Raw genomic sequence first — 22,188 nt, forward strand, 5'->3', positions numbered from 1 at the left:
GATCTCCCTTCAAAGACTATAATATAATTTGGAAGGCTATTTCCCCCTGGATGACTCTACCTGTAAGCCTTTGAATGACAATTTGGTGCTGGTTTATTGATGATATGATGCTATTTTGAAGGATCCTTCTACCTCCAGCTCTTCTCCTCATACCTACATAACAACCCTTTTCCCGGTTGGGGCTGTAGGAAATGAGTAATGCTTAACCCATTTGTGTGATCAATTCACTTAAGCAGCTACTGTGAAATGTTAATCACAACTTTAATTTGTACTGCATTAGCATTTTGATTAACTTGTAGGCTTGCTAGCACACTTGAAGCGCTTTTACTCATAGTTACAGCTCGGAAATGACTTTTTGATTAATTAAGTTTGTTAGACAGCAGCTGAGCTTCCTGAATGCTAACCTTCTGGGGGTAAAAGTTCAGGAGAAAGTTACTGTGAACAACTGTTGCTATTGAAAAAGATTCTTGTAAATGTACTTATAGCATTTTAATTATTGGCAAAATATTGTATCATTACTTGCAGCTGACCTGAACCTTTAAAGGAGTGTGCCTTTCTGTCAAGAAAGCTTTTCTTCAGGTTTTCCCATCATTGTAAAACTTCTGGGAGCTCTTGAACTAAATAGTGCAGTTTCTAGCAGATGTCTAACAACTAATGTTTTAACAGGCTGCCTAGGATGAATTTCCATAGTTTCTTTTTCAAGTAAACTGTATTTTAGAATAGTTTTAGACTTATAGAAAAGTTACAAAGATAGTACAGAGATTTCCTGTATATTCCACACTCAGTTTTCCTCTGTAATTAACATCTCACATCAATATGGTACATTTGTCACAATTAATGAACCTTTATTGATATATTATGATTAACTAAAGTCCATACTTATTCAGAATTCTTTAGTTTACTTAATGTCCTTTTTCTATTCTAGGATTCCATTCAGGACACCACATTACATTTAGTTGTCATGTCTCCTTAGGCTCCTCTTGGCTGTGAGTTTCTCACACTTTCATTGTTTCTGATCTTTCCATAGAATTTTGCACTTTCATGATGTTCCATAAGTAACAACTTGGTTTCTATAAATTAATGAGATTTTTTTTTCTCATTCTGGACTAAATAAGTCTTTCTCTTCAACTCTGACCATGTATTATATTTATGTCATTTCATTTGAACAAATGTAGCAACATTTTCTAGCCATTTCAACCTTCCTCATGACCTTATTTTCATGTGGTTTTTGCGATCCCTACACTGTCACTAGATACGTTAGAATGACTATCAGGAGATGTGAGGAAAAGTAGAAAGTTTCCTTGAAGAGGAGAAAGGCTAAAGGGAGGAAGAAGAGAGAATGCAGGTCATAGAATGCTGAGAGGGAGCAGAGAGGCTGGATCATCTCTGTCCGCTCCATATGTTCACCCTACAGCCACAGCTGGAAGACACTGAAGACTAAATTCACAGACTTTGCAAACTGAAGTTTAGAAAGTTTTTAACAATGGATCTTAAAGCTACATCTCATTATGCATCTGTTAACATGCCTCTTGATGCACATTGAAAATGATAGTTTTTCTTTTAGTGACCTAAGTCAGTGTTGCTATTTCCTTGCAGCGAACTTGACTTAATTCAGTCACAGTAACTTGGATTATTTAAACCCAGAATTCACTTATGTTTCAAAAGATATTTAATGCCTGCATATCAAATATTAAGATGTAGTTTTATAACCAAGTGGTGGATTAAAATTTATTTTGAAATTTTAGGTTTTCAAAAATCCTGTTGACAGAATTTGTTCAGAGACAATAATCAGTTAAATGCATAATACTTTTGTCTGGAGTCTGCATTTTTCTGTTAGGCAGGGAAAAAAAGGATAGATGTAAACCACTTTAAATCCTCCTTGAAATAAGACAGGGTATATGTAAATCATTCAGAGGTTGTGGAATATAGTGTGATGAGCACAGAAAATGAAATTAGAAAACCAAGATCAAGTCTTAACTTACCACTTTTCACCATTGCAATTACAGTCACTGGACTTATGTGAGTTTCAGTTTTCCCATCTGCGAAAAGGAGACTACTAATGTCTGCCTCATACTTGGTATTAAGAGCTATTTACAAAAGTATTTTATAGTCTACACACTACTGTACAAATATTTTCATCACACTACATGTGCATACTGTCTGTACAGTTTGTATATAATTCACTGCTACTTTTCACAATAATTGAATGAAATGTATTTGATACAAAACATAGATATATTGTCAAGCTTGCATTTTTAAGTATAATCTATAGTAGCAGAAAACAAAGGAAGATATCTGTAGATTTGGATAAATCTATCCTTTGCAGAAATAGTTAACATTACTATGAAATGTGGTTGAATTTAAATGCCAAGACCCAGCTTGATATGCTTAGGGAATTCTTGAAATCGATTCAAAATAAGTATTGAGGACATGAGGTGTATTCAAGTCAAAAAGTATGCCATTGGCTTCAGGACCCTTACAGCCTAAAAATTCTCTTCCAGAGAGTGTCCATTCTCTGAACTCTAGTTCATTTTGATTGTGGGGATGAGGGGCAGGTTGTTTCTGATGGGGGTAGTGGTGGTGGTTTTACCTTTGTACAAAGCCGGGTCCTTGAGTTTGCCCTGTGAGTTCCACATGAGGATGAGGTCTGGGCTGTGTATAGTATGTGTACCCCTCTTTGTTTTTGCCTCTCCCTCTCTCCTCACCCATCTCGTCTCTCCTTTCTTTCTCTCTCCTTCCCTCTGTTGCTCTCAGTCAGACATAGGCAGACACAAACACCACCTCATTTCTACATACCCTGTGAAACTCCTGAGCTGACTCATCCTTCCTGTTTTTCCAATAATCAACGTCTACCTACCTCCTCAGAGCTCTCCAATCTTTCTTCTCAGATTCCTCCTTCTTTTACCCGTGTATATTTTACTTTGTGTCTGTAAGATTCCTTTTTCATCTGTGTTCCTAAGTCTGGATCTCTTTCCCCACCTTCCTCAAACCCCAGTTCACAGCCTTCAGCTTCATTCCAGCTCCTGCGATCACCAGAGTGGCTTCAGCAGATGACCTTTTCAACACTAATCGCATGCATCCCAAACTTCTCTGCTCTAATCATTACTATATCCACACCACTTCTGCCATCACCTCCATGGTATCACCCTCTGACTCTCCTCTCTCACCTCACTTCTTTACCTATCAGCTTGACTGAATGTTTGTTACTCATCATCCGGGCATCTCTCCTCCCCTCCCTGATCCCTCGGTCCAGTCCTCAGTCCCCTGTGACTTCACTTGTCACTGGCCCTAGAGTTGTCCATTTCAACAATGATGTCACCAGTAACCTAAAATCTCAACATCCGAATTCTCTGCTTTCACACCCAAATTAATCCTACTCATTATTGTCGGAAACAATCACAAAACATTTCTAATTATTTCTACAATTTCTACTTGTTTCTAATAATTTCTATAATTATTATTTCAAAGTCATGCTGTTGAGACTCAACACTGCTCTGGTTTTTATTCACATCACTAATTCCCCCAGTACTTACTCCGAACCTTTTCATGCTCCTTTACAGTGCTTTTTCCCAGGAGGAGGCATCACCTCCAACTCGCAGAGCTGACTGAGACCCTGCGATAGGGGTGCTGTCAATTTCCATTCTCTTCCTTCAGAGCTTCCCTCTCTCCAGTGAATTTGTGTGAGGTCTCAGTGACCTGCTGAAGCCTCTCTTCTCTGTGAGGCCCTTGCTCACACGCCCCGGCAGTGGAACCCTCTTCTGATCCCAAGAGGGTCTTTTCTCTCTGCATCTTACTCTGTGCCTACTGTAGACTGCCTTCTTTTTTGACTTAGGCTTTTCTGCCCCTAACTCCAAGGGTGTTACAGTCCATCTGGAAAGATAGAAAGTGAACTTTATAAAAACAAACAACACTATAGTGTGAGTATATTGGCATTTTATTGATGAAAGATTAAAGTTTACAGAAGATAGACACAAGCCTAATCAAACTCCTTGGTTTTTAAAATTTTTTAGATGAGAAAAATAAATACCATTAAGTCATTTGCCTCAGGTCTTATGCTTAATTTAAAGGCACAAGCCTCTAACCTCTGAGGCCAAGCCTCTTTCTAGTATACCACACCATCTTCAAACCAGTATCAATTGTTCATGAATTATACATCTGTTTATACCTCATCCAAACTTATTGCTTGCTTTAAACATTGTGTTGTCAGGAAACCTTCTCAAAGTCTCATTTTCTCGTAGCACATTCATCAAGGAATCTTCTGTTCTAATCTAGGACCCGATGGAATTCCACACACTCTCCTCTCATCCTGAACTTTATAGGCAGAGTCCTATGCTGGTTAAAAGCAAGCACTTTGGAGTCAAGCTCCCCAGAATTTGAATCCCAGCTGTACCAATTAACCAGAGCTATGCAGCTTTAGGTATATTTCTTTCCCTCTCTGAGCCACAATGTCTTCATCTGTACAATGGGTTTTCGTTCAGTAACTTTCATAAGATGGTTATCAGAGTATCCGACAAATAGTACATGCTTCACAAATGACCACTGTGAGCAGTTATTTCAGTAGTGCCCTTAGAGTCCCTTACATGCTCTTACCCCTTTGTTCTTTCCTGCATTTCCTCATCTTATCTCCAGGTAACTGCTGCTCTGCTATCCTCACCTCTGCCCCAAAGATGCTCATTTTAACTGTTGTGGCTGCCCGCTTTGTGCCCAGGATTTCTGAGTCCACATCCCTAGCCCATACTCTCTCTCCAGAGCTCATTTATACCTGGGCTTCTCACCTGGCTTCATAGTGGCACCTCGGTTAAAACACATTCAAAACCACCCTCATTGCCTGCTTTCCTATAAATAAATGACAACCCCACAGTTTCTGTTAATTATGGTAAGGTTTTATTTGTGGTGTAACTTCATAAATCAGTGCAATGCTAGGAATCATATTTCCACTCTCACAGCCGGAAATGACAAAGAATTCTGAGTCAGCAATCAATTGAAGTTGACTTTAACTTAGTAGGAGAAAGTCTCACGCGTGGAGTCAGCCTCCACCCATTTGTTCCCATAGACTTAGAATCATCCTAGCTTTGTCTGATAGGTAGCATGCCCAGTAGAAGATGGGTAAGAGGTAAAGGGGGATTCAACATTTGCCTAACGTTAATGCTAAGGTGGAAGAATGTGCAGAGTTTTTTCTCCTCGGTGTACTAAAGCAACCTTTTGTTGTTTGAGTATTAAATCTCTGTAAGGAACTTTGAGGTGTCTTGGGGAACTGAGCCATGATCTCCAGCTGTTACCAAAGCCAGCCCCATTCTAAGGAGGAGCATATACCTATTAGTTCTTTTTTTTTTTTTTTTTTGCGGTATGCGGGCCTCTCACTGTTGTGGCCTCTCCCATTGCGGAGCACAGGCTCCGGATGCGCAGGCCCAGCGGCCATGGCTCACGGGCCCAGCCGCTCCGCGGCACATGGGATCCTCCCAGACCGGGGCACGAACCCGTATCCCCTGCATCGGCAGGCGGACTCTCAACCACTGCGCCACCAGGGAGGCCCCAAGTTCTTTTTTTTTAAATACAATTTTTAAAGGTTACACTGCATTTACAGTTATTACAAAGTATTGTCTGTATTCCCCGTGTTGTACAATATATCCTGGTAGCCTGTCTCACACCCAGTAGTTTGTACCTCCCACTCTCCCACCCCTGTATTGCCTGCCCACTGGTAACCACTAGTTTGTTCTCTATATGGGTGAGCCTGCTTCCTTTTGGTTATATTCACTAGATTGTTATATTTTTTAGATTCCACATATAAGTGATATCATACAGTATTTGTCTTTCTCTGACTTATTTTCATTAGCATAATGCCCTCCAGGTGTATCCATCTCACTGCAAATGGCAAAATTTCATTCTTTTTTATGGCTGAGTAGTATTCCATTGTGTATATATACACCACATCTTCCTTATCTGTTCATCTGTCGATGGACACTTAGGTCACTTCTGAATCTTGGCAGTTGTAAATAATGCTGCTGTGAACATTGGGATGTATGTATCTTCCAAATTAGTGTTTTCATTTGCTTTGGATATATACCCAGGAGTGGGATTGCAAGATCATATATTAGTTCTATTTTCAGTTTTTTTTTTTTGTTTTTTTTTTTTTTTCTTTTTGCGGTATGTGGGCCTCTCACTGTTGTGGCCTCTCCCGTTGCGGAGCACAGGCTCCGGATGCGCAGGCCCAGCGGCCATGGCTCACGGGCCCAGCCGCTCCGCGGCATGTGGGATCCTCCCAGACCGGGGCACGAACCCGTATCCCCTGCATCGGCAGGCGGACTCTCAACCACTGCGCCACCAGGGAGGCCCTATTTTCAGTTTTTTGAGGAACCTACATACTGTTTTCCACAGAAGCTACACCAATTTACATTCTCACCGACAGTGCACAAGGGTTCCCTTTTCTCCGCATGCATTCTTGCCAACATCTATTTGTGGTCTTTTTGATGACAGCCATTTTGACAGGTGTGAGGTGATACCTCATTGTGGTTTTGATTTGCATTTCCCTGATGATTAGAGATGTTGAGCATCCTCTCATGTGCCACTTGGCCCTTTGCATTTCCTTTTTGGAAAAATATCCATTCAGTTCTTCTGACCATTTTTTAATTGGTTGTTTCTTTTTTTGATGATGAGTTGTATGAGCTGTTTCTGTATGTTGGATATTAACCCCTTATTGGTCACATCATTTCCAAATATCTCCTCCCATTCAGTAGCTTGCCTTTTCATTTTATCAGTGGTTTCCTTTGCTGTGCAAAAGCTTTTAAGTTTAATTAGCTCCCATTTGTTTATTTTTGCTTTTATTTCCTTTAGGAGGTGGATCCAAAAAAATATTGCTGCAATTTATGTCAAAGTGTTCTGCCAGTGTTTTTTTTCTAGGAGTTTTATAGTATCCGGTCTTACATTTAGGTCTTTAATACATTTTGAGTTTATTTTTGTATATGGTGTTAGAGAATGTTCAAATTTCATTCTTTTACATGTAGCTATCCAGTTTTCACAGCACCACTTATTGAAGAGACTGTCTTTTCTCCATTGTATATTCTTCCCCCCTTTGTCATAGATAAATTCACCATAAATTTGTGGGTTTATTTCTGGGTTCTCTATCCTATTCCATTGATCTATGTGTCTGTTTTTGTGCCAGTACCATACTGTCCTACCTGTTAGTTCTCATCTACCAGGAAGACTGCTGTAAAAGATAGTGAGACATAGGGAGTCCTTCCTAGGCTCAGTCATACAGAGGTATGTCAGGGTGACCTGCCAGACCCTCAAACCCATTTACCTGGACCATCCCTTAGCCTTAGCCCCTTCAGGTACTTACCTGCATGGTGGCACGGACTTGTCCACTCAAACTGAGAACGAGGCCCATGTCCTCCAGTTTGGCCTGGGCTGCAGGGTCTGTCTTTGGCCTTATGTGTCCCCTGACTCTCTTGCAGTTGCTCACCTCTGCTGATGAACGGTTCTGCCCATTCCATGCATTTGCTCCCCACCTTACATGCCCTGCTCCTCGAATCCCTGTACTACTCAGTGCAGAAATCAACCCCCAATGGTCCAAAGAAGTCCCTCTGAGAAAGAATGAGTTGTTTTAGGGTGTTCTTTTCATCTCATCATAGAGGAACGTTAAAATAGGTACCTGTTTACTGAGATCTAATATTGAGGCCTAATAGATCTATACTGTTCCAGGCAGTATAGTAGATATCTTACATCGTACATCATCTCATTTTACCCTCATCACACCCCTATATGGACATATAACACCCTTCTATCCGTGAGCAATCTAGCGGTCATAGGGTTAGGTGATTTCCCAAAATTTACACATAGTAAGTGGGACAAAATTAGGGTTGAAACCTATGTCTGACATCAAAGCTTGTAATGTTTTCCTACGCTGTGCTGCCTTTGGCAGATGTGCAGTAACTTAGGTAGAATGTTTGTTATAATTATTGTAATTGGATGTTTACCAATATTCTTTAATAAATTGAATATTTCTTGAGTGCTGTGTGCTAGGGCTGCAGTTCCAAAGACTACTTCCAGAACCTTGCCATCAAGGAGTCTATATTTAATCGGCACATGTGTAAACAAAGATTCACTATAGGATAGTGGTGGCATGTGTCAAGATTAGCAGATACACAGGAAAAGAAGTGCCTACAGTCCATCAAGTAGCCTTCACAGGAAGAAGTAACATTTGAGCTCAACTTGAAGGCTGAATAGGAATTTCCCAGGTAGGCATGGTAGAGGGAGCAGGATTTATAAAAAGAGAACCTGCAGAGAGGAGCATTAACTTTTGTCCTCTACACAGCGTGGAGCCATTGAAGAAATTTAAGCAGAGGAATTACGTGATCAGTTTTACCTCTGTAAAAATGTACTGTGGTAACAATATAAAATATAGATTGAAGAAAAATTAGATGAGAATGAGGATGAAGGGATATTTATAATATTGCAGGTGAGAGTTGATGAGGGTCTGTGCTACGGCAGTGACAGGAAGGGGCAGAGAAAACAGGACCCACAAGGGAGTGGTTGGGCACAAGTGTGTGGCAACATTTTGTTCAGCACATTTAGGTAGTCACAACCTTCTCTCATCCTGGATTCTCTGTCTCCCTACCTGCCTTTTCTTGAAATTAAAACAAGATAAATAATAGTTTTCAATTCATAATACAGCCTTTTCATTTACTTCATGTAAGCAATCACTTTGCATGATTTTTTACGTTTCACATCTGGATCATACAAAGAAAGATTGTGGGGAACTCTCATAAATTTTATGAAATCTTTCAACTTCATCATGAAAACTTCAAAGTTAAAAACATATGGTCCGTCCATCCAGCTCTTCTAGTATGTGAGCTTGTGGTCTGGAATTTATTTCCAGTCAAGTTGTAATGTAAAAATCACAAGTAAAATCACCATAGTTACTCCACATTACAACTTCTGACATCATCATGATACTGCATTATTCATGAGGTATAATTACTCATTTCTCTTCCCTTACGGAGTTCACGAGTTGTGACTTGTGAGCTAATACTTTTATTTTTGTCTGAGTAGTGTTCCTCGTGACCAGCTTGTCTCATATACTTCAAAGACAAAGTGTTTAAATCAGTTGTGCAGAGAAATAGGAAGAACAGAAGTGGACTTTCCCTAGATTTATAAACATATACCTTTGTACATGTACACACTTTCATATGCACACATACACATATACATACATATAAGTATATCTATTATACCAACCATTATGATGTACAATTAGTAGGCTCATGGGTGCTAAAGACCAATTTGACCATTCCGTCACGCTAACCATGGTATCCAGAGACGTGGATCCATTTCCCTGTAATGTGTGTAAAAAGACCACAGATTGGTTTAGCCAGATGTTTTTTAAACTATTTTACTTTTCCTAAATTAGAGAGCTCTAAGTAGGAAATTCAAAACTTAGAAGGAAAATATGTCTGATTCAGTAGTACTAAGTAGTATGGCAAATCAATTTTACTAACATAATAGACCTTCAAGAACCATTTCTAAAAAGGTACTAATAGATTTTGTACAACATTTTATAAATATTTTACCATCAGTGAAACGGTAAAGTATCATTTTAGGCATTTACGAGGTACATCTGATTTCTTTTACCCTCATCTCTTCATTTCCCAAAACAAGAGAGTACACTCCTAAAACTGTATAAAGTAGCTGCCTCAGATCATGATATTAACTTATGTGTCTTTAAGTCAGCATTCACCAGAATCTAATTTAATTGAAATAGCTTTGCCTGTGTAAACTTCTCCTTTGTTTAAATAAGATTTCACTGTTTAGTTTTGCCTTAAGCAAATGCAGCCGTTTGTTTGTCCATAAAACATTGGATTAAATGTATAGACTAATATGAATAGCTTCTCATCCTTCCACATGTACCACTGGTCCTTCCCGCTTTTACTGTGTGGTATAGTATTTTCATTGAAAACCAAGGCTCTGCCTTTAGCCTGCTCTCTGGGGAAAATTAATTTTTGGCAAGAAGACTTCCTATCACCTTGCCATTATTGCTTTTAAATTTGGAAAAGACTACCTGAGATTTATGCTTTAAACGCGGCAACTAGTGCTCTTGATACATTGGATTATAGAGGTATTTGCTCTCAAGGTACACTGAGTTTTTCTCTTTGTTTTATTACTAGGTGCCAATATTATCTGCTTATCTTTGCTGACCTAAAAAAGTTAAATATTTGGCGCTTTATACGAAGTAATGTGCAAAAAATGCTGTGAGAGGTTCAGCGTGTTCCCTCCAATCCAACTGTAGTTTATTTTTTGGTTTCTATTTTAATTAATAGTAATTTAGAGGTATAATGCTTGGGGTTTTTTGTTTGTTTTTTTGTTAAGGCTATCATCATCAGACCCCCCACGGAGGGGGCAGGTGCCATGATATAACATATGCGTTCTCCCTGTTCAGGCAATGCTGGACGTGGCTGCACACCAGGGCTGGCTGGTGACTGTCCTGAACATCACCAACCTGGTGCAGATGGTGATCCAGGGGCGGTGGTTGAAAGACTCTTCTCTTCTTACGATACCACACATAGAAAACCACCATCTTCACATTTTCAGGTAAGTATTTTAATTTTTTTTTTTTTTTTTTTTTTTTTTTCTTTTTGCGGTATGCGGGCCTCTCACTGTTGTGGCCTCTCCCGTTGCGGAGCACAGGCTCCGGATGCGCAGGCCCAGCGGCCATGGCTCACGGGCCCAGCCGCTCCGCGGCATATGGGATCCTCCCAGACCGGGGCACGAACCCGTATCCCCTGCATCGGCAGGCGGACTCTCAACCACTGCGCCACCAGGGAGGCCCAAGTATTTTAATTTTTGATGTAATAGGGTTTTATTATTTCAAAAAATTATTTCCTTTACATGCATGTTCACTTGAATTTCATGTGGTGCCTAGAATACTGATTCTTTACAGTGAAAATGCCCGTGTTTCCCAGAGGGAGACATGGCCTAGCGACATAGCGTTCCCACTTGGAATTTGACCATTGGTCCCAAGCTGAACCACAGTTCATTTTAACCTTCTATTAAGTTGTTTTCCATTTGCAACATCGAATACATTTTCATTTTAACTGTGTTTATTCCTTTACAATATCAGCCTTCATTTTAAAAGATGTTATTAAAGTGCTTTGTGACCTAGAGCAAAATAAATTACCAATTTCTTTTATTGCAGAATAGATTTGAGGGATCAGAAATCTGTTGTCAGAAGTAAACTGTGCATCTGCAAAATGTCCAAAACTGAGCAGTTATATATACTAGCAGCTCAAGATATAACCTGCGTTTAAAAGAAGAGTTTATATTCCTGATAAAATTTTTCAATTCTTAGGTCCTATGTACATGGCTACATATATTTTAGCAAAGGAAAGAACAGTACATATTACAGGCAAGGTTGGCAGTGTTCAAATGAAAATGTTTCTTTCACACCAGCTGAGAGATACTTTGCAGCCAAAATATTGGTTCACGGTCATGTAAACAAGCAAAACTGTCTGGCTGTGCTTGCCATCATGCACCCTCTCCCTCTCATCAGCTGGACAAGGAGTGGCAGCCATTTGAGGCATCTAGAGATATACGCCAACCAGAACCTCAGGCACACATGGGGTCTCCTCAGGGAAGTCCCTCCATTTGACTGCAGTATACTGGATTCCAGGACAGGTGTTTCCACGGTGCTTGAGTCCCCACCACGGGATGTCCCTGGTAACTAAAAGGCACATTCAGAGAGGGGGCCACACCAGCAGCAGGTGGCCTGGGGGGAAGAGCAGATACCTCATGTGTCTGCAGCTCAGTTTCAGGAACCCTTCCAATATGGTACTAAAACTTACAGGAGTTGGATTTCAGCAGAAAAGGAGACACATGAGGGTACTAACCCGACAGCACATGGGTCTGTTAGGGAAGCTGGTTGGGGCCTAGGAGATTTGATCCAATTCTTTACTGTTACCCAGAAAAGTGCTGTATTTGTCTAATTTCAGTGATATTGTTCATCTTGCCATATAAACAGGAAATAGATTTAGGTAGATTCCACTCCTGATGATCCAGCACTATTTATGCTATAGATCTCAAACATTCCCAAAATGCACTTTTAATTGTATGATCTCAACAACTTACAATGAAAATTTTATTCAAGTACTTATATTAGAGACATTTGCCTGCACCCATTAAAAACATGTCAGGGGGCTTCGCTGGTGGCGCAGTGGTTGACAGTCCGCCTGCCGATGCAGGGGACATGGGTTCATGCCCGGGTCTGGGAAGATCCCACATGCCGCGGAGCAGCTGGGCCTGTGAGCCATGGCCGCTGAGCCTGCGCGTCCGGAGCCTGTGCTCCGCAACGGGAGAGGCCACAACAGTGAGAGGCCCGCATACCGCAAAAAAAAAAAACACGTCAGAGCTCTGCCAGTTCTGTACTTTATCCACATGGAAGCATTATCACACTTTAGTGCCTTCCTATAGAAATCACCAACTGTCTGTCAACCCTAATTATCTACTGAGCTCACATATGATTTACACATTTTATGTCGTGATAGCCAAACTGCCTTGGATTGATGAGAATGCTGTCTGATTTTGAAGCTTAACAACAGTGGCCTTGGCATGGACATATATACACTACCAAATGTAAAATAGATAGCTATTGGGAAGCAGCCGCATAGCACAAGGAGATCAGCTTGGTGCTTTGTGACCACCTAGAGGGGTGGGATAGGGAGGGTGGAAGGGAGATGCAAGAGGGAGGAGATATGGGAACATATGTATACGTATAGCTGATTCACTTTGTTATACAGCAGAAACTAACACACGATTGTAAAGCAATTATACTCCAATAAAGATGTTAAAAAAATTAAAAAGTTATATAGTAACTTTAATTTCTAAACTGTTCTAATCATATAAACCATCATTGTCAGAAAATCTCATTTGTGCTATGAAAGAATCATTTGGTTGGTGTTATTCTTTCTCAGGAAATGGAACCCAGGTATAAAGGGCCCACGTGCCGGGCACCCTGTCTCCATCGAGTGCCTCCCTGAACTGATCCACGCCTGTGGAGGGAAGGACCACGGATTCAGCTCCATGATCGAAAAAGAGCTACCGGCCCCAAAAATGAAGCAGGTAAGGCCATCACTTTCATGTTTCGACGCTCCCTCACTCTGGGAAGTTGTACCAAGAGTTTTCTAACTTAGAGTGCTGCTTTCAGAGTCAGACTCTCCTGGGTTTAAGTTCCACCCGCCATTTACTAACCCTGATTATGAACGTGAAAACATTATACCCATCTCGTGAAGTTTTGGGTGAGATCAAGCAGGATGTTATTATGTAAACTGCTCTATGTAGTTCCTGGTACAGAATAAGAGCTCAACAGATGGTATTAAATAATGACAGTAACAATAATTAGAAGTAGCGTCTAATTATTAGAAGGTTGTTATTAGAAGGTTGTTTCAGTATAATGCTGTTAAGCCGGCTGAGAAAGGCCTACTATGACTTGCCCATTACTAGGCTGCATTGCTCAAGAGCCCTTCTAATCCCTTCTTCAGAGTGGGTTTTGTTTTGTTTTTATGCTTGGGTATATTTTTGTGCAGTTCCCTCAATTACTTTTTTATGCCTCCACCCCATTTTAATCACTTTATTGTTTCTAGATTCTAAAGTAGTCCTTCAAAGAAACTCCTTATTTGTATACCCTGTAGTTTAGATATAAATCTAAATCTATGTTGTGAAAGACAACATAGGTCATTGCTCCAAACTATCTTTGGAAAGATCAAAAACATGAATGAACAATGCCAGAAATATTTGGCATATATAGACTTTTAAGTCTTAAGCAATTTCACCCTAAACATGTCAAAGTAAATGTTAAGGATTTATAACATAATTAACATATTGACTTGCAAATGCAGATATTAAAATAAAGAAACTTCTAAACCATGTCATTTTTTTTTCCCAGTGGAACTTATTTTTGAGCAGGACTTGGAAAAAGTATTACAGGCGTCAAAGTCTGATTGTTCAATTTCTGTTGAACCTAAAATTGGCACCAAAAGCTACTTAAATATTCATAATAAGTGCCTACCTTTCTAACTAAATTATCATCAAAATTATGAATAAAAACAATATATTTAAAATGAAAACAAGGCTTCTATTAGCAGCAACAGATTTCTAACATAACGTACAGTGATTTCAAGCCAAGTTTTAGATGTGATAAAAAATTAGAACATTGTTGTAATTAGTTCAGGGAGAACTCAGAAGTAAACTTACTTAATTTATTTGCATAAATTGCCATTCTGTTATCTTTAAAACCAAATGCAAATTGGCTCAGTCTGATATGATGATGGTTATTTGGCTCAAAAGTGCTTCAATTTGCAGAGCAATCTGGTGTCGGCTCTGCAGTGAGGCGATCCCAGGTAACATACAAATCCTGAATTATTCCAGAAATTAGTATGTTTAAAGCATCAATTTAAGTGCTAATTGCAGAGGTAATGAGAAAAAGCAGTACGACTGTGAGATTCGCATCTTCTACCACATCAGTATGCCTGGAACGGCTGCTGACTGGCAGAGGATTGGGCTGCTAATTAAATAATTGTATGCATGGCAGTGCTCTTGCCTGATTCAATAGATGAAGATTAATCCTCAGATAAATATGTTTGGCTGGTGTTGAAATGTCTTAGCAATTTCTTTAAAAACAGCTCATGTTTTATATACGCATATGTGAGTGTGTGTGTATGTAAGTATGTTTGTGTGTATATATATATATGTACAAATATATACACATAGAACAAATATATGTATATACATTGAAGATTGAAAGTAATAATTTCGAGTGCTGCAAAAGATTACAAATATATAAAAGTCAGATCTGACTTTGGAGAGCTTTGTGAAATAAAATTCCAACGAGTTGCTAATACTTAAAATACTATATTGGTAACTCATTTAAAGGTACAAGTGAAGAAACATACGAAGTCTTGCTTCATGTGGTAAATGTTACCTGTGTTGTCTCACGAAGTTAAATGCTTTACAGAAATGGTGTATTTGTGTCTTCACTCTGGCCAGTCTTAAGAGAACATCCAGTGGTACAGCTTCTAGACTCGGTGACTGTTGGTTTTAGCAGGGGATAAGCCATCATTTGTACCTTGAAGCACAGGTAGACCATTCTGTGGCTTGACTATTTCAAGATCTATTCCAAACGTAATTTCAGATTCACAAGACAAGTTATAGGATTGGAGTTGAAAATTTGCATTGGATTTACATTTTTTGAATTCCTAAGGGATAGTTTGATTCATCAGGGCTTCTTCATTTCAATTAGGTGGTATACTCAATAGCAATAAAGTCTTAGCAAACAGGAAATCAAAGCCTATCAGGAAACCTGTAGTATATATTAAAGAAGTACAAGGAATATCAAAATTAAAGTATTCATGTACTTTTAAAAACTAACTTAGAAGGTAACAACAGATAAAACAGCCAATATATAGAGAAGTTTTCCTGACTGATAGTGATATTTGCCACATATTTATAAATGTTAGAAAAAGATGACAATTAATTATCTGAGGACATTAGGTTTATTTTTTTACATCTTTTCCATAATCTTAGGAATTCATTTATTTATTCATTCATTCAACAATGATAGGGTCTTCCCCAGTGGTCCAGTGGTAAAGAATCCACCTTCCAATGGAGGGGATCCCTGGTCGGGGAACTAGGGTCCCACCTGCCCCGGGGCAACTAAGCCCACACACCACAGCTACTGAGCTCACATGCCTCAACAAGAGAGAGAGAGAAAACCCGCAAGCCACAACTAGAGAGAAGCCGCATGCGTCAGCAAAGATCCTGTGTGCCACAACTAAGACCCGACGCAGCCAAAAACATAAGGAAAATAAATTTAAAAAAAAAAAAAAAAACTGGGCTTCCCTGGTGGCGCAGTGGTTGAGAGTCCGCCTGCCGATGCGGGGGATGCGGGTTCGTGCCCCGGTCCGGGAAGATCTCACATGCCACGGAGCGGCTGGGCCCGTGAGCCATGGCCGCTGAGCCTGCGCGTCCGGAGCCTGTGCTCCGCAACGGGAGAGGCCACAAGAGTGAGAGGCCCGCGTACTGCAAAAAAAAAAAAAACTGATAAGCACTTACCATCTGCATTTTGATTTCTCACAAATATTTTCAATTAAAAGAGCAGGAATAAAATTGGTAAAATATTTTCTACCCCTTTAATATGTGCCATTTAAATTGGTATTCTCAATATGATAATGCCAAAAAAAAAACATATTTCTTTCTAGAAAGAACCCTAGACTTAGAGGGTTCCTTATGATATACAAACATATAGAAACGTTTTCCTTTCAGAATAATTTGGACTATGAGCAAAAGAAAAACCCATTTTGTACAATAAATGATCAATGAATGACGCTGAGTGACATCAACAATTGCATCACAACATTTTTCTTTCTTTTTTTTTTTTTAATTTATTTATTTATTTTGGGCTGCGTTGGGTCTTTGTTGCTGCGTGCGGGCTTTCTCTAGTTGCAGAGAGCGGGGGCTACTCTTCGTTGTGGTACGCGGGCTTCTCGTTGTGGTGGCTTCTCTTGCTGCGGAGCACGGGCTCTAGGCGCGCAGGATTCAGTAGTTGTGGCTCACGGGCTCTAGAGCACAAGCTCAGTAGTTGAGGCGCACGAGCTTAGTTGCTCCGTGGCATGTGGAACCTTCCCAGACCAGGGCTCGAACCCGTGTCCCCTACATTGGCAGGCAGATTCCTAACCACTGCGCCACCAGAGAAGTCCCACAACATTTTTCAAGTTGCTTTTATATCCCCAAGTAATGCTCTCTGCCTTAGAAGTCACATAAATGCTATACTAGATGCTTCTCTAAAACTAACCAGTTCAACAACAGTTATTTTAAAACTTATTCTTTAGTGTAGTCGGTAGTCACTCAATGTCCAGAAGGGATTTACAAGAAAGGGGTCACAAGTTTAGGTAATGATTAATACTTCTTTAGGTGTTTTTAAAGGGACTTTACAAAGATTAAAAGCACGCTATTTTTACACACAAATAAATGAGTACAAGAAAAACTAGGAAATCTGAACAAGAGCTGTGGCTTGTATCACTGGTATTAATATTGTACTTTAGTTTTGAAAAATGCTACCCTTGGGGGGAACTGGGGAAATGGTGCACAGGATCTCTCTGCTTTATTTCTTACAACTGCATTGAATCCAGAACTAATCTCAAAACAAAGAGGTTGATTTTTTAAAAGCTCACTATTTCTTAGTTGCTCACTACATTTTGCATTAACCACTCCTTATCTTTTCTTTCTTTTTTTATTCAGGCGTGGAGTTTCTTATCTCATTTGCCTGTGATAGATGTTGGCTTAAGTGTTAAAGGCTGGTGGGATGACTCAGCGGAAGGACACGATGAGCTCTCTATCACAACCGTGACTTCAGACAAACGCAACGACAACAGATGGGTCAGGTTGCATGCTGATCAAGAGTATGTGCTTCAAGTCAGCTTGCAGAGAGTCAGCCTTGGGTTCCACAAGGTATAGTGTTTGGTTTCCATTCTCAAATGCTTCACACCAGATCCCAGCACGCACCAGCACACATGTCTTTTATATTACTAATGCGTCCGTGCCCTTCACCAATCCCGCTTCCTCAACTGGCCTTAAGCAGCAAGAGTCAGTCTTCTGCAGTTAGTCAGTTCTCATGTGCCATTTTTCAACCCCAGGATACCCACGTGACATAATAATATAAGGCCTAGAGTCTTTGTCTCAAAGTATGGTCTACAGGCTCCACAGAATTTTCTGGAGTACCTTTAAGAGTGCAGATTCTTTGGCCCTACACCAGGCCGCCTGCACCAGAAACTCAGCACTCTGAAGGGGTCTCAAAATCTAGACTTCTACCCAGCACCCCAAATGAAGAAGATGAAGACGCTGGCTAAACTTTTCTGTGGCTCACTTGCCACATCTGCCTGTTTCCTTCATTAGAATGCATATGAGGGAGCTTTGTCAACGTTCACACAGGCCAAAAATTTACAGTATTTTTTTTAAATTACTGTGCTCTTTTCTGTTGCCTGTGACACCAAAAATAATTATTGGGCCCTCTAAGAATATTAGTACACAGCATGTGGGCAGATTGGTTTTTAGCCCATAATAATCGAAATAAGAATTTGCCTTTTCGTTAGCTCAGTGGAGTCAGGGGCTTTCCCATATCTAGAACTAGCCCTCAGGAGTGAGGTTGTAGTTCATTAATACTGTCCCCTCTGTTGTCACACACGAAGTGGTCAGTAGCTTTCTGTTGGTACAATGTCTTTTCAATACTGTGCCTTTAAGTCCCATCTCATTTGATTTCTAATTCTAAAAATCAGTCAGTGTAAGTATGAACTGATTGGCCTCTGGCACTTCAGAGGCTTTAATATGAGCATTTTTAGATGACCGTATATCCCAACTTACAAAAGAAAAGGCAGTACTAATCATACCGATAAAATCATGAGGAAAAAAAACGAAGATTTTTTTTTTATAGCTGCCGTGTGAGGGGTAAAATTCCCCATTTTACAGAATAATGGAACTTGGGGAGTATAGGAATTTGCCAAGGTCCTAGAGTCAGAAAATATGAGAGCAGGCTGGGAGCACAGAGTTCTCTGATTCCAGTCCCTGTTCTCTTTGCACCTACCATGTGCAGACACGCTGACAGAAGCGAGGCCTGTCACAAATAGCTAAACAACATACCCCAGCCTCAGGGGGCTCACAGTCTCAACAAAGAGATGCTCAGGCAGCTTATCATAGTGCCTGGATAAACAGTGTACTGAGGTGTATCTAAGGTACGTTGAGAGCGCTAATTAGAGAGAATTTTATTTTGAGACCTTTGCAAATATTTCTGACAATATTGTATTATAAGATTTTTTTTACTATAGTATTAGTACTTAAACATTAGATTTAACTGTGCTAGAAAAACTCTAAAATTTTGTTTCTAAGTGCTGTAAAAATACATTGCTCTCTGACCTTTCTTTTTAAAATGCCTTAAATGAAACAACTCTCTCTAGAATATTGAGTGAAGTCTGATTGAGAGCATGTCATTATTAGTACATTTTACACCATAAATCTTTGTCTTAAGGAATCTCTAGAATAATCTTGGGTTTTGTAAAAATCAATCTAAAATAAAGACTTTAAGTGTCGTCATTATGGTGATAGTTAATCTTGGATGGTGGTGATTAATATATTTTATAAATTGCTTGGCTTACAATTTCCCATTCCTCAGAGAAAGGACTTTTTAAATATCACCATATTAGAATATGTGCTTTTTCATGTGAGCTTTATTCTTGGGGGATGGGGGAAGATGTTTATGTGACAGAGTGCTTATTATCTTAAGATCCAGAGTCTAGCCTGGATTGACTTTTTTCCCCCAGTATCAATTTCTTGCAAATAAGACTTTGGAAGACTTGGTTGATATGTTTGTATCTCAGTTAGTTCATCTGCAAGTGGGGAATTAATTTCATTTTTAAGAATGATGTGAGAAAGATTCGAGGGCTTTCTGTTCTCATGGAGCCACAAAGTAGTGTGGGTAGAGTGTGCTTCGAGAATCTTGAAAAAAAGGTAGATGATAGCATATCAAACACACCAAACCTGAAAATTAAACACATCCCAGATACTTAGATTTATGGCCTCCAAGAAAGATAGCGTGGCCTTTTAAGCACAGCCAAGTGGTATAGAAAATCTAGCCATTAGTAATGCTTTATCTTTCCTTTTTTTTTCCTGGTTTACAGGGAAAGCAAGACAGCCATGCAGTCACCCCTCGATTTCCCAAATCAAAAGATGAAGGATGGTTTTTGATATTAGGAGAAGTGGATAAGAGAGAACTTATCGCTTTGAAAAGAGTGGGATATGTCCGAAATCATCACGTTGTCTCCATCTCTTTTTATACTCCTGAAGTACCTGGAAGGTAAGCAGAGTCTTACCCCACCAGAGTCCCGAAAGAATTAACCGCAACAGTGATGAGAACGGTGGTCTTACCTTTTCGTTCCTTTTTTATATTCTAGGTATATCTACACACTGTATTTCATGAGCGACTGCTACCTTGGCCTGGACCAGCAGTACGACATCCACCTCCACATCATACCAGCCAGTGTTTCCGCACAGGCCGATGAGATCTCCGATGCCCTCACTGACCTCAAAGTGAAGTAACCCGACCGAATCCATTTGAAAGAACTGTTGAGAAGCCTGACTGTTCAGTCATCTGGACAAAGTCAAATTACTTGATGTTTGCCTTGGAGGAATCAACTTCCAACCTCAAGGCACTGCAGAAATTGGCGGTGGCTGCAGCTCTGACTCGAGCAATGCAGAGTCAGCTGTGGGGGCCTTTTAACAAATGTTGCCTTTTATAACGTTGTCTTCAAGGGTCTCTTGATGTGTAAAATGACTATGCCCATAGGAGAATCTTTCAATTTGTGTATATTGAGATGATACCTAGGAATTATCAAATCTTACATTTCACAGTGTACTGTTTACAAGAACATCGGTTTCTCTTTTTTTAAGGAAAACTAACTGCACAGGGGCGTGACAGTGTTAAGATTTGTTATAACAGATTTCTAACCCTGCAGCGTAAAATATATAAGATAAATCTGTACAGTGACACACTGTGTTTTGTTCACAAAATTTATACTTTGATCACATATGGAAGTAATTTCAAGAATTTCTTATTGTCACAAATGTTAATAATATATGATGTAAAATTACATTACAGAGCCCAATGATGATTTAAAAGAAAACAGAATATACTGATCTTAGAAAATGTAGATACTGTAACTGGTAGAAATAAAATATTTAGAGTGCCACTTCAACACAGCCTGACTCACTTATTCCCTCTGCCTCCTTTCCATTATAGCCCCTCTTACTCTTCTGTTCTTTTTTTCTTTTCCTTCTCTGTCCAGACTTCACTTCCATTCTCTTAATACTTATTTACACAAGGAGAGAAGTATAGTCTAATTCATACAGGCCACGTAGTACAAGTCTTTGTCTCTGTGCTCATCAGGGCGGGCCTGAGGCAAACCTAGAAAATTTTCAGCCCCTACAGGTATGTTTTCACCTGTGATACAGAAAATTTTCCTATTACAGGAAATTTCCCTATGTCCGAACAATTTCCATCTTGAAAAATACTTTTTTTCCACTAAAACGTCGTTGGATTCCATATCCATATAACATACATTTTCTAGTGAAATGAAATTCTGTTCTTTGCAAAGAAATTTCAGTTATTCCTGGTCCTGTGATCAATTATTTCAAAATACTTTCCAACGTAACCACCGCAAGTACTGGAATTTAAAACTTTTTCTGAAACTGGAACATATTGCTTATGTGTACCTCCTTTTCCATACCAAAGAAAAAGGTGGGAGAAGGAGGAATAAAAGTAGGATGGGGAGAACCAGGCGTTCACTTCCCAAAATTAAATCTAAATAACTAATGTGAACTCACCAAGTGCAGTGGGCATGAGGTGTCCAAAGGGCTGTAGTCTCAGAAGTTTACTTCATATAAAGAGGTCTTTCTGCCTTTCCTCTGGCAGTTTATTTCCTAGTTGCAATTCATACCTAAGCACTGTTTGAGTGAAATTAAAAGAAAATGAAGATGATATATAGACAATTACCAGTCCATACAGGAACCTGAAGAGAAACAACTCATTGTCTTCATGTTTATCAGCATCGTTCTTTTTTTTTTTTTTTTAAAGAAAGCAGGCAACTTTGGGGGGATGGGAGAGATCTACTTCACTGGACATGCAGCAGAGGACATAGGAGCAATAAGAAAGAATTTCTGTTATATCCGTTGACAGAAAAAGCATGACTTATTAAAATTAATTTTAAAATTGAAAGTGGGGCTTCCCTGGTGGCGCAGTGGTTGAGAGTCCGCCTGCCGATGCAGGGGACACGGGTTCGTGCCCCTGTCCGAGAAGATCCCACATGCCGTGGAGCGGCTGGGCCCGTGAGCCATGGCCGCTGAGCCTGCGCGTCCGGAGCCTGTGCTCTGCAACGGGAGAGGCCACAACAGTGAGAGGCCCGCGTACCGCAAAAAAAAAAAAAAAAAAAAAAAAATTGAAAGTGATTAGTTCGCAGTAAAGCTGCAGAAGACACTAGTAAGGCAAGGTGTGCTTGGATGGGAAAGTTCATCTTATTCCGAAGAGTAACCAATGCTGTTTGTCAACGATGTTATCCTCACTCATTACCTGACCAAAATTTTAGTGTTAGGTGTGCACTGTAA

At 39.8% G+C, this 22,188-nt stretch overlaps 1 protein-coding gene and 1 long non-coding RNA gene across 2 annotated transcripts in view; one reads left to right on the top strand and one right to left on the bottom strand.

Moving 5' to 3' along the window:
• Positions 1-20,783, top strand: part of ASCC3 (activating signal cointegrator 1 complex subunit 3) — a 333,322-nt gene extending 312,539 nt beyond the window's left edge. The window contains exons 38-42 of the mRNA XM_082633455.1: positions 10,433-10,584; positions 12,960-13,107; positions 17,281-17,490; positions 19,710-19,885; positions 19,983-20,783. Of these exons, the coding sequence (XP_082489581.1) occupies positions 10,433-10,584; positions 12,960-13,107; positions 17,281-17,490; positions 19,710-19,885; positions 19,983-20,127 (831 nt within the window). The 3' untranslated portion in view covers positions 20,128-20,783. The remainder of the gene's footprint in view (positions 1-10,432; positions 10,585-12,959; positions 13,108-17,280; positions 17,491-19,709; positions 19,886-19,982) is intronic.
• A 463-nt stretch (positions 20,784-21,246) lies between these two features.
• Positions 21,247-22,188, bottom strand: part of LOC309811327 — a 34,090-nt gene continuing 33,148 nt past the window's right edge. Inside the window, exon 4 of the long non-coding RNA XR_014295133.1 lies at positions 21,247-21,531. This is a non-coding gene — a long non-coding RNA (uncharacterized lncRNA). The remainder of the gene's footprint in view (positions 21,532-22,188) is intronic.

This window comes from Mesoplodon mirus (assembly GCF_964341445.2).
Source record: "Mesoplodon mirus genome assembly, chromosome: 10".
Taxonomy (NCBI): domain Eukaryota; kingdom Metazoa; phylum Chordata; class Mammalia; order Artiodactyla; family Ziphiidae; genus Mesoplodon; species Mesoplodon mirus.